Source organism: Arvicanthis niloticus, chromosome 25 (assembly GCF_011762505.2).
Source record: "Arvicanthis niloticus isolate mArvNil1 chromosome 25, mArvNil1.pat.X, whole genome shotgun sequence".
In the NCBI taxonomy this organism is placed as follows: domain Eukaryota; kingdom Metazoa; phylum Chordata; class Mammalia; order Rodentia; family Muridae; genus Arvicanthis; species Arvicanthis niloticus.
The window spans coordinates 19,427,407-19,447,865 of NC_133433.1; the positions used below are offsets into that span (position 1 = coordinate 19,427,407).

The 20,459-nt window shown below is 37.8% G+C and overlaps 1 protein-coding gene across 3 annotated transcripts; it reads left to right on the forward strand.

The window, feature by feature from the left end:
• Nucleotides 1–1,039: 1,039 nt before the first annotated feature.
• On the forward strand, nt 1,040–19,772 carry LOC143438526 (CBY1-interacting BAR domain-containing protein 1). Of its 3 annotated transcripts, none has more exons than XM_076924154.1 (8): nt 1,041–1,334; nt 1,814–2,048; nt 3,997–4,065; nt 4,671–4,772; nt 8,556–8,660; nt 16,201–16,314; nt 18,173–18,292; nt 19,519–19,772. In XM_076924154.1, the coding sequence occupies exons 1-8, from the start codon at nt 1,102–1,104 to the stop codon at nt 19,600–19,602; spliced, it is 1,062 nt and encodes a 353-aa protein (XP_076780269.1). In that variant the 5' UTR covers nt 1,041–1,101; the 3' UTR covers nt 19,603–19,772. The 3 variants fall into 3 exon arrangements, with proteins under 3 accessions (XP_076780271.1, XP_076780269.1, XP_076780270.1); XM_076924155.1 differs by having other exon boundaries at nt 1,042–1,334; nt 4,671–4,766; XM_076924156.1 differs by lacking the exon at nt 16,201–16,314 and having other exon boundaries at nt 1,040–1,334; nt 4,671–4,766.
• Nucleotides 19,773–20,459: the final 687 nt, after the last annotated feature.

Consider the following 20,459-nt stretch of genomic DNA (forward strand, 5'->3'; position numbering starts at 1 on the left):
AGAAGGACCACCCATGCCATTTACAGAATCCTGAACTGACTAGTGGGTTTTTGTAAGCCACTGGGTTTTATAATTGTTCATACAACAAAACCTGACACAGTAGCACATTTGTGGGTTGTGTTATATGTGTTAGATTGTTTGGGTGGTTTGATCCCTCCACCAAGGGTGTGAACTCTATAAGAGCAAAGATTGTTCCGACCTTAGGTTAGGACTCTGTTCTCAGAGACTATGGGCATTTGAGAAACAAAGCTTGAAGTTGGACCCCAAGTTCACTCGGAAGAGAAGTCTCCCTCTCAGAAGTTAAAAGAAGGCTCCGGGTTATCTTCAAACCAGAGACCTTCATTCAGGCCCATACTTCGACTGGGTCTTAACAATCTTTTTCACAAAGTAGAAACTCAGTTAACTGCAGGGGGAAGAGATGAAATTAAAGATGAGTGAAGATGAAGCAGTAAGCACTGTTGTGCTGCCTAGATTTGTTGCTGATGTTTTGTTTGGTTCTGCTGTTTATTTCTGTTTGGTTAATTTGACGGAAGTTAGAATTACCTAAGAAGAGGGAACTTAGATTCTGGAAATGTTCCTTTCAGACTGACCTGTAGGCCGTTTTCTCAATTGATGATTGACATGGAAGGGTGATACTGTAGACAATATCGTCCCTGTGCAAGAGGTCCTGGGATATATAAGACAGTTAATTGAATAGGCCAGCAAGCAGTGTTGCTCCATGGCCTCTGCCCTGACTCCAGGTTCCTGCCCTGAGTTCCTCAAAGGACTATCACTTGGGATATGTCAGCCAAAGAAAGTCTTTCCTCCCCAACTTGATTTTTTTTTCCGATGTCTTATCACAGCAATACAAATCTAACTTATAGACCGGTTCTTTTCCAAAGGCAGCTTCCATGAGCCCACTTGTCACGTTCAACAGAAGCACAGGGACAGGCATGGCATTAAGTCACACATCCAGAAGCAGAGCCTGAATGCCGTTCACCTTTATTTTTCCGTACCCCTTCCGGTTGCTGGTGGGTTGTTTTCCTCCTTGGCTTTCAGAGGCCCGGGAGGGCTAGAGAGCTGCAGGAGCTGAAGGAGGATGCTTGGTGTTCCCTCTGCCCAATGCCCTCTGGTCTCCTTTGCCCTGCTCTTGACCTCCGGGGCGCGCGCCGCGTCGCCACGGAAACGCTGGGCAGGCGCGGCGGCGCGCAAGGCGCGCTCTCAGCTCCCGGTAGAAGTGGCGGCATCTCCTGCTCCCGCGCGCCCTGGCGGCCCGGAGCCGCGCTCGTTGGGCTCCCATCCCGGGTCCCCGGCGGCGCGAAAGGCAAGATGTTGAGACGCAATCTGGATGACCGGTAACCGCCCGGGACCTCGTCGTGCAGGCCGAGGGAGGGAGAGGGCCGGGTGGGCGAGGGGAGCGGGCCCGAGAGCCTGGAAGTGGGCTGGGACGGGAGGAGGCCGCACGATCCCCGTGGCTCTCTGCAGCCCATCCACCGGGTTGCGGCGAGTGCGAGGCCGAGAAAGTCTCCCGGCCGACCGTTTCCCCTGAGCTGGGCCGGGCCCCGCCGCGGTACAGAGCCCGGGAAGCCGCAGGTGCCTGAGCCGCGGCAGGGCCGCCCCTTCACGGCCCACCGGGCCTGGGCCTCTCCCCGGGCCTGCAAGGTCCTAGGCCGGCCGAGACCCTGCGTGAGGTCCTAGAGAAGGGCGGGCCTTTGGGAGAGTTGGGAATGTTGCCCTTGAGGGCTTCAGGATGCCCGGGAATGTTTGCATGTAAAATGAAAGGGACACCATCTTACCTGTTTTAAGAACAGTGTTCTGTGTCTTCCTTTTATAGAGATGCTCAAACAAAACAACTGCAGGATGCTGTCACAAATGTGGAGAAGCATTTTGGAGAGCTTTGCCAAATCTTTGCTGCTTATGTACGGAAAACTGCCAGGCTTCGAGACAAAGCCGACCTCCTGGTGAATGAAATCAACATGTATGCTTCTACCGAGACCCCGAATTTAAAGCAGGGTCTGAAAGACTTTGCCGATGAGTTTGCCAAACTTCAAGATTACCGCCAGGCAGAGGTATGAAGTGAAGTTCTGGTGTCATCAACCCAAGAAGTAGTGTGTAGGAACTGTAGACTTTCCGTTGTAACCTACCGAGCAGTGGTGAATGTACCCTTGATAAATGTCTTTCCTGTTTGTAACACTGTGGGTCCTCTATACTATAGAAACCTTTCTATGACCTGATAGCTTTCAACCTAAATGTCAGGTGTGTTTGAAGTCTTGAGTTGGCAGTGCATTCGCCAACAGGATAACAGGAAGCAGGCATTCAGCAAAGATGACATGCAAAGCCCTGGTGGGGAAGGAAAGCATCTGTGTATGGCCTGTGTAGGCCAAGTGCATTTTAAAAACGCACTAGACTAGAGACAGAAACGCTGAAAATGACAAGATGATAACAGATTACTAATAAATGGGCTCCATGTTGCTGATATTCCCATGGCTTGTAAGTTGAGCATTCAGAAAGCTATGATTTATAACACAGATAGCAAACCATGATACAGCTGAGAGGTTGGCTGTGTGTTTGCTTTGAGTGGCCAGAGCCTTGTGTTGGGAGATCCTTCTAAAAGCCAGTCCTTTCTTAATATTGCATAAGCACTTTCACGTCCTTCTTTTAGATACCAGTTGACTTGACAAAAGTTGGCACGTTCAAATTCCATTGCTTTTTTACTTTTGTAACAAGCCCCATTGATCTTTCTCATGTTTAAAGCCTAAAACAAATTTACTGAAAATTAAAAAGAGAGAAAGAACCTATGAACTTATCATTATGCATACAAAACTTGAGTGCTAATCCCTCAGGCATAGCTGTAAGAAAAATGTTAAGTTCTTGGGATACATTTCTTTTATAACAAGCAGTACTCAGTTATACATGGTAACTGGAAATTTAATGTTTCAGAAGTAGTTTTTATTCGCAGATAATCCTAAAGTCCTATTTTGCCAATAATTTTCCCTTTCTAGAAAATTTTTATGCTGGTTATCAAATAGCAAAGTGGAGTCATTTGCATTTGCTCTGCTGTTTCCCTGCTTACCAAATGGTGGAGATGCTACTGAGCATGGCAGAGGTAGGCAAGGGAAAGACAAGGGAAACTGTTAGCGCAGACATGGATAGACCCCGCACTGGAAGCTATTAGAACTGATGTACGTTAGACTGGCCTGAGTATTCATAACACTGACTTCAGAATTCTGAATATTTAAATGATTGTTTTTTTCCATTTTCCTAAACTCTTTTAAAATGAAACATCCATATAACATCATTTCCAGAAACTAAAGAATTAGCATGAAATGAAATGGATTGATTAGGTAAACATGCATCATTTTAAAAAGCATTTTATTTGCTGTAAAATGTTTGTTTTAAGCAACAGATGTCATTTGCTTGCCCACCCTGACAAAGTTTCAGTGCCTCATCATTTTCTTGTATATGTATAAATTTTTTTCCTCAGTACCTTTTTACCGGTGTTATTGAAAGAATTGCTATTACTTTGTGACAAAAATTTAAATGTGTTTGAGAAACTGTTTAATTCTGGATAAAGAGAGATGGGCTGTACAGTTTGGCAGATCAGCAACGCTAAGCCCATTTATCTTGTTCTCTGGGCTTTGATAAATCATAAGTGGCTGTTTAAAACAATTCAGCCAATACAGTAATTCCTAAGCTGTTTGCTTTTGAGGGTCGTGTTCCTTTAAACGTTCCTAATAACACTGTATTTTTCAGCTTTAATTTTTCTGGATAGTTGAACTATATGAATTAGGAGTCAGTATCTGTAATATCTGGCAGTGTGTGCTTAAACACATAAAAATGGTAGTTGTACTGCCTTAAACCTCCTGAAAGCTGCAACTGTACTGTAACTTAAAATTTCAAAACTATTAATCTGTACAGTATTTGTTTCAGATTAAACAGCATAGATCTTTATTTCAGGTATTAAATTTTGATATTTCTATGTTTCTTTTCAGTTATATGTTATATAATTTTCAATAGGTTGAAAGACTTGAAGCCAAAGTAGTTGAACCTTTGAAAGCTTATGGGACCATTGTAAAGATGAAACGAGTAAGTCAATCCATTTTTTTATCCACTTGATATTATGACAAAGGTATGAGGTTTTGTCTTTTTCATAACAAATACAAAGTAACATACAATTATTCTTTCTATATACTTTGAAAAAGATTTTCTTGGATCTTTAAACATAATGAAGCATTTTTAACAAACTTGCTAAGTATACTAATATTCTATCTAGCAATAAAGTCATTATTGTGGAAACATTTAAAATATGTGATGAATATGTTCATATATTTTTGTTTTAAAGATGATGACTTATATTTTTTAAATCTGACACACTGCTTTTGAAATCAACTTGGAGTAAAATTACACAAAATAAAATTCTTACTTTTCAGTGTTTGGTTTTATACACACGCTCATGTAAGCACCACCAGAACCAATATTATAGTATGGCTCATTTTTCCATTCATATTGTGTCTTATCTTGAAAAATATCAATGAATGCACAAGCTCTCATGTGTAGACACACACCCCTTTACAGTACTCATAACTCCTGTGCTCACAGTGCCAGGATCAAACAAATATTCTTCCATTCTTAAGATAGAATGTTAAGTTTTTAAGTTACAAAGTGTTATTAAGAAAAATGATTATTTACAGGATGATCTCAAAGCAACGTTAACAGCAAGGAATCGAGAAGCCAAACAGCTATCTCAGTTAGAAAGGACACGCCAACGAAACCCATCTGATCGACATGTAATTGTATCCTTTGGATTTTGGTCTTAAAAAAATAAATAAATAAAAAAGATTTTGTGGGGTATTTAGTACAAAAGTAAATGTATATGGAAATTATACATCTCTAGTTCTAAGTTGGGAATTTTCATGTTAGTGGCAAAAAGAACCCCAATTAGGAATCCTCATGAGAGAAACCAGGCAGCTATAAAGCCATCCCACCTCCTAAGCCAATCCTCTTTGCTTTTCATGATAGACTGCCCCCAGTCCACTCAGAAATGTTGATGTTTTCAGGGTAAATTAAAAAGTAAATGCTAATATCTCAGTGCCCTGCCTGCAGTACTTTTAAGGAAGAGGGGAAGTTTTCCCACGTCCTTCATCCACAAAAAAAAAAAAAAAAAAAAAAAAAATTAGATGACTTCACAGTGATACCTTTTAGTCAAACCTTCGGGAGATTTCAGTATAATTAAGTTCATAGCAAGATACATGGTAAATAAGGAATGTTTGTTATGGAAAGGAGCTTCTAGAAAACAGTTACTTCCTGAACTAGAATGTATTTCATTGATGAAACACAAACGCATGCAGTGCTAGCAGCTGTGGAGAAAGTACTGTCATCTCTCTGCCACTCTTCCCCATTCTAGCTTACCTGTGTCCCCTCCTGAGCAAGATTGGTTCTGCCCAGCCCAGCCCAACACCAATAAGGAGTGGCTTTTTTTGGGCATTGGAGGTTGAAGAGCATCTTCATTCCTGAAGGGAGTCCCTTGGGCAGTGGTTTGGGGCTGCACCAATTACCTGGTCCATCTTCCTTTGGACCAAAGGTACATATGCCCAACCTATTTTTAAAAAGAAAAAAAAGAAAAAAAAAAAAAACCCAAAGAGGCAGTTAAATTGGACTGGTGCACAATATGTATTGGACATTTATTGGAGCTTGGGATTTCTAACCACAGTCTGTTTTAAGCAAGCTGGACAAACCAGCTACAAATTCATGCCAACAACTAGAGAACTGTCACACTAGGGAGTCACCAGTGTTTAAGAGTTAAGTCAGTAATCAAAATTTGTTTTGTTCTTGGGGTAAAGAATCTATGAAGGCAGGTAAAAATATAGCATCTGAAATCCTGCATGGTTGTTGATTGAATCACAAGTTTCATATAGCTCATTAGTGTAGAAATAAATATACTGCTAAGTCAAGCTTTTCTGACTTACAATGTTTTGTTAACACTGCTGTAGAGGAAGGAGCAGTTCTTAATGGCACACCTCAAACAAGGTGGGAAAAACACAAGTTACTGTTACAGGTCATTTGTTCTGCTCACTAGATAAGACCTACTTAAGCATTCTGATAACCTGAAAGTAGAGCATAAACCACACTTTACTTGTAAATGTTAAATATAAAAGTACAAACAGTAAAGAGCATCAGAGTATTTTCACTAGATGTGAAGATAGACCCTTTACAACTCAACTAGGCTCAGTATATAAATGAACTGGAATACCTTGTTTTGATGAAAATAATCCTAGGATCTACTGCTCACCCCAAGGTACCAGCTGACTTCTGAATGTCTGTAACACAGTTTGAAAGCATCAATGTGGCTTCCACCTTTACCATCTTTGAAAGTCTTGGCTAACTGGTTATACTGCTACTTGCTCACAGAATTGTTATCTTAACATTTCCCACTCGAGACTGGTTTGTTTTAGAATTTTGAGCAATTTTCAGTGACTATAATAACGATCAGACATGTATATTTTCTTTGCTAGGATAGAAGTCGTCAGAACCTGGGATACGAGACCCCAGCTGTTACTGCTTCCTGTGCTTTTTCAGGTTAACCAATCCTAAAGAGACTTGCAATTCTTAAACTAAAACATAAGGAAATGAGAAGGACACAGCAAGATACAAAAGAAAAATCACAAGAGCTGTATATCATATACCGTAATCATTAGAAGTCAGTCCAAGTATTCTCAGGAAAAAAATCAGAAAGCAAGTAACTGACAGCCAGTTTCAGAACAAAACTTCAAAGGGACTCTACATTTGAATTTTTTGTTTTTAAAAATGCCCAGAGATGTTTTTAAATAGTTTTTAATACTAGTTAGGATTAAGTTTAAAGTCTTTCTTTTTTAAAACTATGCTTTATATGGTAAATATAAACAAACATAGATAGTTGATATACCTTTAAGCTCTTAGTATCTTAGCATTATGTACTTACAGTAACTGTAAGAGCAATTCTATAAAGGTATATGACTTAACTTTATAGTGTTCAATTATCTTTGAAATGTATTTTTTCCTTTATGAAAATTTTCAGTCGCAGGTGGGCAATAAATTGGTGTGTCAAGAAATGGATCCTGAGAGTAAACCCGTTTACTTGTTTCAACTTATAGATTTTTTTTTAAAAGGAAGCAATAACTAAATGTCACAGTACTATATCTCAAAACTTTGATGACAAGTTTATATTAAATGATATGACTTTAGAGCAAATATAACTTTAATATAAGGAACAAAACTTTATTAGGAATAATTTAATCATAAAATTGAGGTATGTTTTTTAATTGTTGGTACTGCTTAAGATAACATTTAATGTCTGCTAGCAACTATTGTCCTCAAGGAAAAGATGCTTAAAAAGAAATAACGTAATTAAATTGGAATTTTCAGCACTTAACAATACTGTTCCTGCTGTATGTGCTAAATTCTTAATATACAACTAGAGTATTAGAAGAAAACAGCTTTTTAAAAAAAAGTCTTTAATCCACAAGTAACTAGCAATATTTCAGTAGTAGTTGTGATGATTGTTAACACAGAGCTAGATAGTATGAGTGAATGTGTAAAGCAAAACATTAGAACTGGGCATCCAGTACATTAGTTATTTGCATATATGGGGGGGGAGGAGAGGAGAGAGGAGAGAGAGCATAAACTAAACGAAACAATGCAATGCTGTTAGCTTGTAAGAATCTGATTAACCTGAGCGTGATAGTACATGCCTATAATCCCATCACCTGGAAGGTAGAAGGAAGATCAGAAGTTCAAGGTTTTCTTCCACCAGATAGTAAGCTTACAGCCAGCATACACCATGTTATATATATTCCAAAACTATATAGAGATATAGATGTACAGATATGGAACACATGCCTGTAATGAGCAGTCAAGAGGCAGAGGCATGAGTTCACAATCAGCTTGTGTTAGAGAATCCTAGGACAGCACTGGCTCTATAAGGAGACCCTGCCTCAAAAATTAAAAACTATACATCATGTATTTGGGGAACTCTTAAAAGTAAACACTCGAGTCTCCCTAGCCTCAAGCACTTGCGTGTTGTAATACTAAAAACTTGGATTCTCTGTAGTGGGAATCGCTCTAGCTGTGGGTCTTCTTAATGTGTACTCTTAGTCCTTCATGAAGATCTATTTTATTTCATTTAATCTATAAAGTAGTCATGTCAGATAATCTGTATTACAGATAAATACAATGTGAGAGGACTGAAAACAGTGACCAATTACAAGTCTTTTCTTTGAGGGAAAAGGACAGTGAGATAAACAGCATAGATTGAAGTGGAGGGAAGCTGTAGAAAACAGAAAGTAGTTTCACAGTACATCCATGGGCAGCAGGAGAAATAGTTTTAAAGAAAGGACTGTTGTTTGAGATTAAACGTCTCTTAACAGACTTAAAGCTCTGTGTTGTGGATACTGTCTAATATAGTGCTTTGGTTGTATGTGGTAAGAGGTAAATCTGAACAGTTACACTTTTAGGCCAGAAAGCCAACAGTGAAATGGTAAAAGATTCATCTACGTGGATTCTTAAGAATTTTTCTTTTGTCGGGGCATTCACTTTTTTAGGCTGAAACTGAATTACAGAGAGCCACAATTGATGCTACCCGCACAAGTCGTCATTTGGAGGAAACTATTGACAATTTTGAAAAGCAGAAAATAAAGGACATAAAGGTAATTAACTTAATACAGAATGTTCTCTAATCTTACTTACTATCATTAACAGTGTCTGGGGTGGGCTTCCTCTCGTGGTGTAGGTCTCTAGCCAGACCGGTTATTGGTTGGCCTTTCCCTCAATTTCTACTCTACCTTTACCCCTGCACATCTTATAGGCAAGGCAAATTGTAGGTTGAAAGTTTTGTGACTGGGTTGTCCCAATACCTCTATTGCAAATCTTGTCTGGTAACAGGAAGTGGCTGCTTTAGGCTCTATAGCTCCCATTGTTTGGAGTCTTAGCTAGAGTCACCCTCAGGGATTCCTGGAAGTTTCCATTACCTAGGTTTCTACCTCATCCCAAAGCTCTCACCCACCAATTTCAATTGGCTTTCCCAGAACTCTCTCTGTACATCTTCCCACCTGATCCCTACTGTTCTCAGCTCCACCCCCATGAAGTCCCCTCCCCAGCCCACCCATGATGTCAGTTCTGTTTCCCTTCTAAGAGAGATTCACCCACCCCCTCCTCCTTGAACCCTCCTTGTTACTTAACTTCTTTAGGTCTGTGGATTGTAGCATGGTTATCATTTACTTTATGGCTAATATCTACTTATAAGTGAGTACATACCATGGTTGTATTTCTGGGTCTGAATTTCTTCACTCAGTATTGATTTTTTTTCCCTAGGTCAATCCATTTGCCTGCAAATTTCATGATGTCGTTGTTTTTAATAGCTGAATACTCCATTGTGTAAATGTACCACATTTTCTTTATCCATTCTTTGTTTGAGGGACATCTAGGTTGTTTCCAGTTTCTAGCTACAAATAAAGCTGCTATGAACATAGTTGAATAGTTGTTTATATGCCCAGTAGTAGTATAGCTTGGAATTGCTGTAGATCTAGTCCTAATTCTCTGAGAAGCTGCTGTATTGACTTTCAAAGTGACTGTACAAGTTCAGACTTCCAACAGCAGTGGAGGAATGTTCCCCTTACTCACATCCTCAACAGCCTGAGATGTCACTTGGTTTTGATCTTAGCCATTCTGATAGCTGTAAGATGGACCCTCAGAGTCCTTTGATTTGCATTTCCCTGGGGGCTGATGGAGTTGAGCATTTCCTTAACTATTTCCCAGTCATTTAGATTCCTTTGTTGAGAATTGTTTAGATCTATACCCTACTTTTTTAATTAGGTTATTTGGTTTGCTAATGTTTAGTTTCTTGAGTTCTTTATATATTTTGGTTTTCAGTCCTCTGTCAGATGTGGGGTTGGTAAAGATCTTCTCCCAATTTGTGGGCTGTTTTGTCCTTTTGATAATACCGTTTGTCTTACAGAAGTTTTTCCTTTTTTTTTTTAAATTGGATATTATATTTACATTTCAGATTTTATCCCCTTTCCCCATTCCCCCCACCACCCAGGAACCACCTATCCCATCCCCCCTCCTCCTGCTTCTAGGAGGATGTGTCCCCACCTACCCCCACTCCCACCTCCCCACCCTCAAATTCCCCCGCACTCGGTGTTCAGTTTTCATGGGACCAAGGATCTCTCCCACCTATGCCCGACAAGGCCATCCTCCCCTACATATACGGATGGAGTCATGGGTTCCTCCCTTTGTGCTCCCAAGCTGGTGGTTTAGAACCTGGGAGCTCTGGTTGGTTGGTATTGTTGCTCTCCTCATGGGGCCACCAACCCTTTCAGCTTCTTCAGTCTTCTAACTTCTCCATTGGGAACCCCTTGATCAGTTCAATGGTTAGCTGTGAGCATCCACCTATGAATATGTCAGACTCTGGCAGACCTCTAAGAAGACAGCTATATCAGGCTCGTGTCAGCATGCACTTCCTGACATCCACATCAGCGTCTACCTTTGGTGACTGCACATGGGATGGATAACCAGGTGGAATGGTCTCCAGACAGCCCCTCCTTCAGTTTCTGTCCCACACTTTGTCTCCATATTTGCTCCCTTGAGTATTTTGTAATCCTAAGTAGGACAGAGGCATCCACACTTGGTCTTCCTTCTTCATGAGCTTCATGTGGTCTGTTAGTTGAATCTTGGGTATTTCAAGCTTTTGGGCTAATATCCACTTATCAGTGAGTAAATACCATGTGTGTTCTTTTGTGATTGGGTTAACTCACTCAGGATGATATTTTCTAGTTCCATCCATTTACCTAAGAATTTCTCGAATTCATTATTTTTAATAGCTGAGTAATATTCCATTGTGTAAATGTACCACATTTTTTGTATCCATTCCTCTGTTGAAGGACATCTGGGTTCTTTCCAGCTTCTGGCTATTATAAATAAGGCTGCTATGAACATAGTGGAGCATATGTCCTTGTTATATGTTGGAGCATCTTCTGGGTATATGCCCAGGAGTGGTATAGCTGAGTCCTCAGGTAATGCTATCTCCAATTTTCTGAGGAACTGCCAAAATGATTTCCAGAGTGGCTGTACCAGCTTGCTATCCCACCAACAATGGAGGAGTGTTCCTCTTTCTCCACATCCTTGCCAGCATCTACTATCACCTGAGTTTTTGATTTTAGCCATTCTGACTGGTGTGAAGTGGTATCTCAGGGTTGTTTTGATTTGCATTTCCCTGATGACTAAGGATGTTGAGCAGTTCTTAAGGTGCTTCTCAGCCATTCGAGTTTCCTCAGTTGAGAATTCTTTGTTTAGCTCTGTGCCCCATTTTTTAATAGGGTTGTTTGGTTGTCTGGAGTATAATTTCTTGAGTTCTTTGTATATATTGGATATTAGCCCTCTATAGGATGTAAGATTGGTAATGATCTTTTCCCAATCTGTCGGTTGCCATTTTATCTTATCGACATTGTCCTTTGCCTTACAGAAGCTTTGCAATTTTGTGAGGTCCCATTTGTCAATTCTTGATCTTAGAGCATAAGCCATTGGTGTTCTGCTGAGAAACTTTTCCCCTGTGCCTAGGTATTCGAGGGTCTTCCCCACCTTCTTTTCTATTAGTTTCAGTGTATCTGGTTTTATGTGAAGGTCCTTTATCTACTTGGACTTGAGCTTTGTACAAGGGGATAAGAATGGATTGATTTGCATTCTTCTACATGCTGACCTCCAGTTGAGCCAGCACCATTTGTTGAAAATGCTGCCCTTTTTTCCAATGGACGGTTTTAGCTCCTTTGTCAAAGATCAGTGACCATAGGTGTGCGGGTTCATTTCTGGATCTTCAGTTCTATTCCATTGATTTTCTTGTCTGTCTCTGTACCAATACCATCAGTTTTTATCACTATTGCTCTGTAGTACAGTTTTGAGGTCAGGGACAGTGATTCCCCCAGAAGTTCTTTTATTGTTGAGAATGGTTCTCACTATCCTGGGTTTTTTGCTATTCCAAATGAATTTGCAGATTGCTCTTTCTATCTCAGATCTCTCCAAGACTTTTAACGTAAAGGGGTTTTGGATTTTGTCAAAGCCTTTTTCAGCATCTACTGACATGATCATGTGGGGTTTTCTTTCAGTTTGTTTATATGGTGGATATGTTTATATGATGGATTTTCTTATGTTGAACCATTCCTTCATTTCTGGGATGAAGCCTACTTGATCCTGGTACATGATCTTTTTGATATGGTCTTGGACTCAGTTTGCAGGTATTTGAGTATTTTTGCATCAAAGTTCATGAGGGAAATTTGTCTTTGAAATTTCTCTTTGAAAGTCTGGTAGAATTCTGCAGTAAAACCATCTGGCCATTGGCTTTTTTGTTTGTTTTAGCTATATACATGACATATACATATAAGTCCGCTGTAGCTGTCTCCACCAGAAGAGGGCATCAGATCCCATTACTGATGGTTGTGAGCCACCATGTGGTTACTAGGAATTGAACTCAGGACCTCTTAAGAGTCCTGCCCAGCCCTAAGTTTTGGATAAGGGGACTTTTAATGATTGCTTCTATTTTCTTAGAGGTTATAGGTCTACTTAGATTGTTTATCTGATCTTTATTTAACTTTTGTAAGTGGTATCTGTCATGAAAATTGTCAATTCCTTTTAAAATTTCCAATTTTGTGGAGTCCAGGTTTTTAATGTAAGATGTAAAGATTCTTGGTATATCCACAATGTCTCCTGTTCCCTGCTCATTCTGATTTTCTGAATTTGGATACTCTGTCTCAGCTCTTTTGTTTGGCTAAGGGTTTATCTGTCTTGTTGATTTTTTTCTAAGAACCAACTCTTTTGTTCATTCTTTATATTGTTCTGTTTCTATTTTATTGATTTTAACTGTTTGATTATTTTTTGTCCTTTACTCCTTAGGTGTGTTTACTTCTTTTTGTTCTAGAGCTTCCAGGTATGCTATTACATCCTTAGTATGAGACCTCACTAATTTCTTTATAAAGGCATTTTATGAAGGTTATGAACTCAGCACTGATTTCATTGTCTCATAAGTTTGGATATGTCTTAAGTTTATTTTCACTGAATTCTAGAAACTCTTTAATTTTTTTCTTTGTTTCTTCCTTGACTCAGTGGTCACTGAGTAGAGAGTTGCTCAGTTTCCATGCGTTTGAATGCTGTCTGTTGTTTCTGTTGTTGTTGTTGAAGTCCAGCTTAAATCCGTGTATATATCTGTTAGTTCCATTATTTCTCTGTTTAGTTACTGTCTGGACATGCTGTCTGTCTTTTGGTGAGAGTAGGTGTTTAAGTCTCCCACTGTTAATATGTGAGGCTCAATGTGGTTTGAACGTTAGTAATGTTTCTTTTACAAATGTGGGTACCCTTGCACTTAGGCATAGAATTGAGACATCATCTTGGTAGATTTTTCCTTTCATAAGTATCATTTCTTTTCATTTTGGTTAAAAAGCTGTTTGGTTAAGATATTACAGTGGCTGCACCTGGAGGCTTCTTGGGTCCATTGCTTCAACAATTTTTTCCAGCATTTACTCTAAGGTATCATCACTAGGCTGATGGTCCTGGGTTCTTTACAAATTCATGATGATCAAGCCAGTAAGCAGCACAGTTACAGGGCCTATGCATCAACTCTTGCCTTCAGGTTCCTACCTTGAGTTCCTGCCCTGACTTCTTTCAGTGATGGACTAAGATGTGAAATGAGAAGCCAAATGACCCCTTTCATCCCCATCTTGCTTTTGGTCATGGTGTTTTATCATAGCAATATTACTGCTAATAGGACTGTAACATTAATTTGTATCCACAATGGTGAAGTAGTTTGGTTCCAAATATTCACAATTGCCTTTATCGTGACAAACCTTCAGACTGGACTTTTTCAGCAGGTCATTATTTTTGAAAAACATTATAAATATTGCTTAATAATTATCTTATATGCTATAATAAAATTATTAAAAATAACCACATTGTTCTCACTGGAAATTTTCCTGTAATAGCTATTTTTGTGATTTTGCTATATTACCAATGTTGCTACTTATTAGCTAATGCTTCCTTTGACCTGTAAATGTTTTTCAGGTGAAAAACAATTTATGACCTTTGGGTTCACTTTTGTGCCCCACCTACATGTAAGCTACCTCCTCAGATGTTACAAATTTCCTGCTCAATACTGAGTACAAAAGTGGGACAGAGAAAATAAGTGCAGAAATCCTAGCTTTAGTGTGTACTTGCAAGGACTTTCTGGAATACATGTAGCTGCATACACAGTGTGTCCAAGTTCCTTTCTTTGTCTGCATTACTATCCCCATGAAAAATTTTGTTTTTTTACAAGGAGAAAGGAACAAGAGAAAACTTCCCTTCTGAACTAGCAGATATAATCCAAAAACACAACTTACTGTGTAAATTTGTGCAACCACTACCAGTTTGAGAACATTTCAGCACCTAACCTCTGTACACTTTAGCAGCTTTACCTCTCTGCCAGATTATTAGCCCTAAAAAAACATTAATCTAGTCTCTGTGGATAGGGCCGTATTGGACATTTCACCATGGAGAGAAGTTTTTGGTTTCTTTCACTTAGCATGTGTGCAGGTGTATGCATGTTGTAGCATGCATCACTCTTTGTTTTTGGCCAAATAAATTTGATTGTACAATACTGTTTATGTGTTAATCAGTCAGTGGCTACTTTAATTGTTCCCACTGGCCTATAAGTTTATACATTCATGAACACATTTTTGTATGGAAATATATTTTTGTATTTCATGTTTACATGAAATATATACATTGAATATGTATGAATATAAAATGGAAATTTAGAGTTAAATTACTAGATGCTACAGTAAATGTTTAACTCTTTGAGGAATTGCCATACTGTTCCAGGATAGCTCTGTCATTTTACATACTTCCTAACACTGTTTGATGGTTCCACATTCTTTTGACTCCTCAGTACTTCTTACTAGAATGATCATATTGTAGCCGTACCAGTCTGTGTAAAGTAATATCTCATTGTGGTTTTGATCTGCAATACTAAATAATGCTTATTGACCACTTGTATATATGTATGTGTACATGTGTGTGAGATATATATATATATATATATATATATATATATATATATATATAGAGAGAGAGAGAGAGAGAGAGAGAGAGAGAGAGAGAGAGAGATTCCTTCCTTCCTTGAAGAAATGCCCATTCAGGACTTTGTCCATATTCTAATTGGGTAGTCTATGAGGTTCTAGGAGTTGTTTTTATCATGTACTGGATACAAGTTCCTTACTAAATAATAGATGTCATTGCCTTTTCACATTGTCAGCTGGCTGTGCTTTCTGATGGTATTGAGACACACATTTTCAATTTTAGGGACATCTATTCAGTTTCTTCTGTTGCTTGTGGTTTAGTGTCACAGCTAAGTATCCATTGCCAAATGAATGGTGGTTTCTCTGAGCTTTCCTCTAATCATTTTGTCACTTTCACTCTAACAAGTGTGTGAAGCTCTTATTTTCATATTCATTCTGCTGTAAATGGCTTTAGCAGGCAACTTCGTTGAAATGCTTCATTTTTCTAGAGTCCTGTCGATCTGACCATGACCTTATATAGTAGCACAATGAAATCATCCCTTTATGGATTACCCTATATTAGGGAAAATAGAAATTAAGGAATTAATTTCTACTCTAAGCAGAAGCTACGCAATCTCTTATGGTGTCCCTGTACACCTCTGGAAATGCTTAGTATGAAATTCCAAATGGTACTTAAACGTAGTGCTATTTATTATGATAATCAGTTGTACATGCTAGGACCACAGAGTCCCCCAGGATCTACATCACTGAGTAACAAATACTGTTGGTCAGTTTCATGTCTATTCTCAGAAGTCAGGCTCTTATCAATTTCAAATTTTTAACACAAATATTTATAGGCATGTGGTACTGGATTATACAGTCATGTAAAATTCAGTCTTTGTTTTCATACACGTCAATAATTTTGTATAAAGAGAAGTAACTTTAAAAAAAGGAAAAGTAAATAGTGAGTACAGCAACACTTTGTACAATTTAAGTACATTTTTTATTTCAGTCATGTTTTGTCTTGTCCAAAATAGCTTTTGATCTTAGTAACACAAAGCACTAAGACTATATAATGGAGAATATGAAACTCTGTATGGTTCTTAAATAAACTCTTAAATACATACAAAATTAAAAGACTTTTTAAAATTCCAATCTTTTTGTTTTCCAGAACATATTATCTGAGTTTATCACAATTGAAATGTTATTTCATGGCAAAGCTTTAGAGGTCTTCACTGCTGCCTACCAAAATATACAAAAAATTGATGAGGATGAAGACCTAGAGGTAGGCCCACATCTGAACTCAGTTCTGTTAGTGTGCAAATGTTTTAGAGCTTCAGTTTACATGGGTAATGATCTATATTATCATGTGTAACCCAAAGTACTGAACTTTTGTGATTTTCCATTTATACTTTGTTAAAAGATTACTGAGTACTCTCTTCAAGTCCTCAAGCTAGTATTTCATTCTCTCTCATTTCCATGTGTTACTAAAAGATTATTAAACCAAACTTTTACACTATTATTAAATAGAAAACATTTATGTAATCATTGCTTTGCACAGATCTAAGTATTTTAACTATGCCAGTTGCTTCATTGCCTTTAATAAAAATACTTATTTCCTCCCTTAAAACTGAAATACAGTAAAGAAACTTCCCAGGGGGTCTGACAGTTCTCTTGGCAGCACAGATGAGAGTCAACTTTTTTTTAAGATGTATTTATTATATATACACCATTCTACCTGCATGTATGTCTGCAAGCCAGAAGAGAGCACCAGATCTCATTACAGGTGGTTATGAGCCACCATGTGGTTGCTGGGAATTGAACTCAGGACCTCTGGAAGAACAGCTAGTGCTCTTAACCTCTGAGCCATCTCTCCAGGCCAGGAGTCAACCTTTAAAGTCTATCACAGCGTGGTTCTTAATGCTTTGTTCTCAAGGCTACTACTACACTTGAGGCTTGTACCATTTCCTGCAAGGAAAAACACTGCATTTAGTAACAGGTTCAAGTGATCCTGTATACTTTTCCTGCAAAACTGGAGTACCTTTTAATCAGTCTCCTTTCTCTTATCATTTCTGACTTGTGAACTGATAGTCCTTAAGTAGTCCTTAAGGTTTTCCACCTTGTTCTAGTGGCCCTAGCTGTCACACTATGTTCTTTGTAACTTATCTCTGCTCTCAATAAGATAGCTACTGTAGAGTAGGTTGTAGAGAAGAGATGGAAGAACTAAACATTTTAGGGCTGTATAGACGATGTGTTTGTGAACTTTTTTCATATTTGAGTAAAGTAGTATTGAAAAAATTAACCTTATCATTATTATAAAATGGAAATTATGCTACTTGCATCCTAAGATGTCTGACCAATACCTGCAGCACCAATAATGCCAAGTACCATTCAAAATGTTGGGACTGTAAGTAAAATAGTCTATATTGTAAGGGCAAATTACACTCCACCAGCAGTTCTCAACCCATGGTTGTGATCCTTTGGAGATGATGATCATGTAAGAAAATATCAGGAAAACAGATATTTCCATTACAATTCAAACAGAAGCAAAATTAAAATTATGAAGAAAAATAATTTAGCATTGGAGGCCACCATAACATGAGGATCTTTATTAAAGGATTACATACATTAGGAAGATTGAGACCACTGTTCTACAGAGAACCTGTGGAAACTAAACCTTTGTAAATTTGTAGTTTGATTGTGTAGAAAAAATACACATTGGAAAAAATCAGAATGACAATTGCTTTTTAAAGAAATAGAAAAGCTTCTAGGGAGGTGTGTAAAAATAACTCCTCATCTGTTAGGGACAAGAGGTAAGTAGAGATAGGAAGCCTTGAGAAACATTGACAACTCTTAGGAGTACTGCAAGTCCAGAATCTTGGTGTCCTCCTAGGGTTAGCAAACAGAACCGAGGACAAATGCATACCACACAAGTTTACAGTTGCCAATCAATTTCATGTCTGCTCTGCACCGTTTATCTATTTGCACTTTTTTACCCTACTTTTCTATTTTAACTACATTTGTAATTAAGAATGTAAGTTGGTTATCTAGATGTTGATTTACTGTCCAATTTAAAATGTTGTCTTATTGCTTATATACATGTTCAATTATTCAATTTAAAATGTTGTTTTATATTGCAATAGGTTTTCCGAAATTCTCTGTATCTATCAGATTATCCATCTCGTTTAGATATTGTAAGAGCAAATTCAAAGTCACCTCTTCAGAGATCATTGTCAACTAAGTGCACATCTGGAACTGGACAGGTAAGCTTAAAAAGAAAATAAAAACCTGTGAAGGAATTTGAGTTGTTGAATGTGTTGTTCAGTGCAAAAAGCATCCCCCTTGTTAGGTGGTCTCATACAATCAATGTATTATCTCCAGCTGTCATCTTTGAAAATGAAGTGTCTATACCTGCACTCTACTTACTCTCTGAGGCAGAACACTGAAGGAACAGATGGGAAAGACAGAACAGTGATCATGTAGATTGGCTGTATCTAAGATAAACACAAATTCTAGAGTTGAATTGTGAGCTCAATCTATTTAGAAATTAGACCTAAAAGTGACTTTTTTCTAGGCATAACTCATGGACTAAGAATATAGCTCTTTACATCAATAGGCAAACCTTTAATGACTGTTCATGCACCAAAATATGCTCTGCTTCAGAATTTTAACTGATTAATAATAATCTCAAAATGTAATCTAAAGTAAAATTTCCATAGGTGTAAAAGTCCATCATTGGATTCTGTGCACCATATGTTTTACATTCATCTCTTCTCCCTTGCAAAATTACAGTTCTATTGTGTTATCCTTGACACAATATTCCATAAAGTTAGAGTTTACATTCCACATAAAATTCTATATAAAACTGAATCTTATTCATGAGTTAAAAATTTTGTATACTATGATGTTTTCAAAATTATCCCTACTAACTTGCGATCAAGTTCCTGGGGGTTAGGCAGAGTTAAGATTATATATATAATGTAGATATTCAGCAACATCTATCTGGGGCAACACACATCCACACCATGACCACCATGACTGCTGTTCAAACATTGCCCACTGTCTCCTGGGTAGTGTAAATCACCATCAGAGAACTTATCAGATATCCAAGGGAAACATAAGATGTATAGCTGCTGAGTGTCTTTTCAACTCACAACACATCGTTTCTATTGTCAACACTGCTGTCTAATAAGCTTACCTGGTTCTATCATCCTCTTTGGATGGTTATCATGCAAATACTGTAAGGTTGTTTACTTTTAACTTACTTATTATAACTTACCATTTCATTCCCAATACACAGTAATGGTATTTTGTTACAGAAGCATACTACTAGAATCAGATATAGAAACAGAGATTTCAACCTTAAAAATCACAGGGAACTTAATCATTTCCTGAAATATTTGTTCTATATTCCCTTTCTCATAAAAACAGGTAAAAAGGTGCCAAACATAAAAATGTTTTTAGTTTTTCATGTGTTATTTTTCAACAGATAGCCACCTGTCGAACAAGGAAGGATCAACAAGTAGAAGATGAAGATGATGAAGAATTAGATGTTACAGAAGATGAAAACTAACTTCAAAAAGAATTCACATTTCTGTTTTCATGTCACATGACTGGAAATGTAGGATCACTTTATACTCACTTGACAGGTTAAATTATAAAATGAAATGCTACTATGAAATGAGGGAGGGGGTGGTTAAGGAAATTATGCTAAGGAAAAAATGAAGATTTTTTTTTCCTGAAGTGCATACCGTCTTTCTTTCAACATCATTTCTATGGTAGGGTATAATATTACTGCACATATTCTATTAAAAGATTGTATATTTTGAAGCATTTCAAATTTAATGCACTATAAATGTGTATGACAAACAGACACACACATACCTGATAAAGGTGCAAATGGTGAGTAACAAGATTTAATAATTCCTTATAGTTTCCTTTAGGATAAAATTCAAGGTTTTGATTACCAGAAGAGGTCCGTCAATAATCCTATGCCCTAGTACCTTAAGTAAAAACACTGCTTCTTTTACTTTTATTATAACCTTATGTTTCAAGATCTGGCATGAAAATTTAGTGTTTTCACCTAAACTTTAACACAATCAAGGTATGAGATACTAACAACAGGGTTTATAAATGTACAAATAAATGAATACTTCCTAATTTTCACAGGCAACATGCAACCTTTCTTGTTTTAAAACAAAACTGCTCTCACTCTAAGGTTCTGCACATTCCACTTGTGTAAGTTATTAGTTATTAGAAGGCAAGTCATTCGTTACAAATGTTGCCTCTTTGCAGAATGCCAGAAAGTATACCACACTCTGTGTTACCAAGCCACCACTGTCAACATGTACATACTTTATTCCTAAAGCTACAAAACTTTTCTTGTATCTTACCATTTCCTTTTGGTAAGGAATTAGGATTTTATGATTC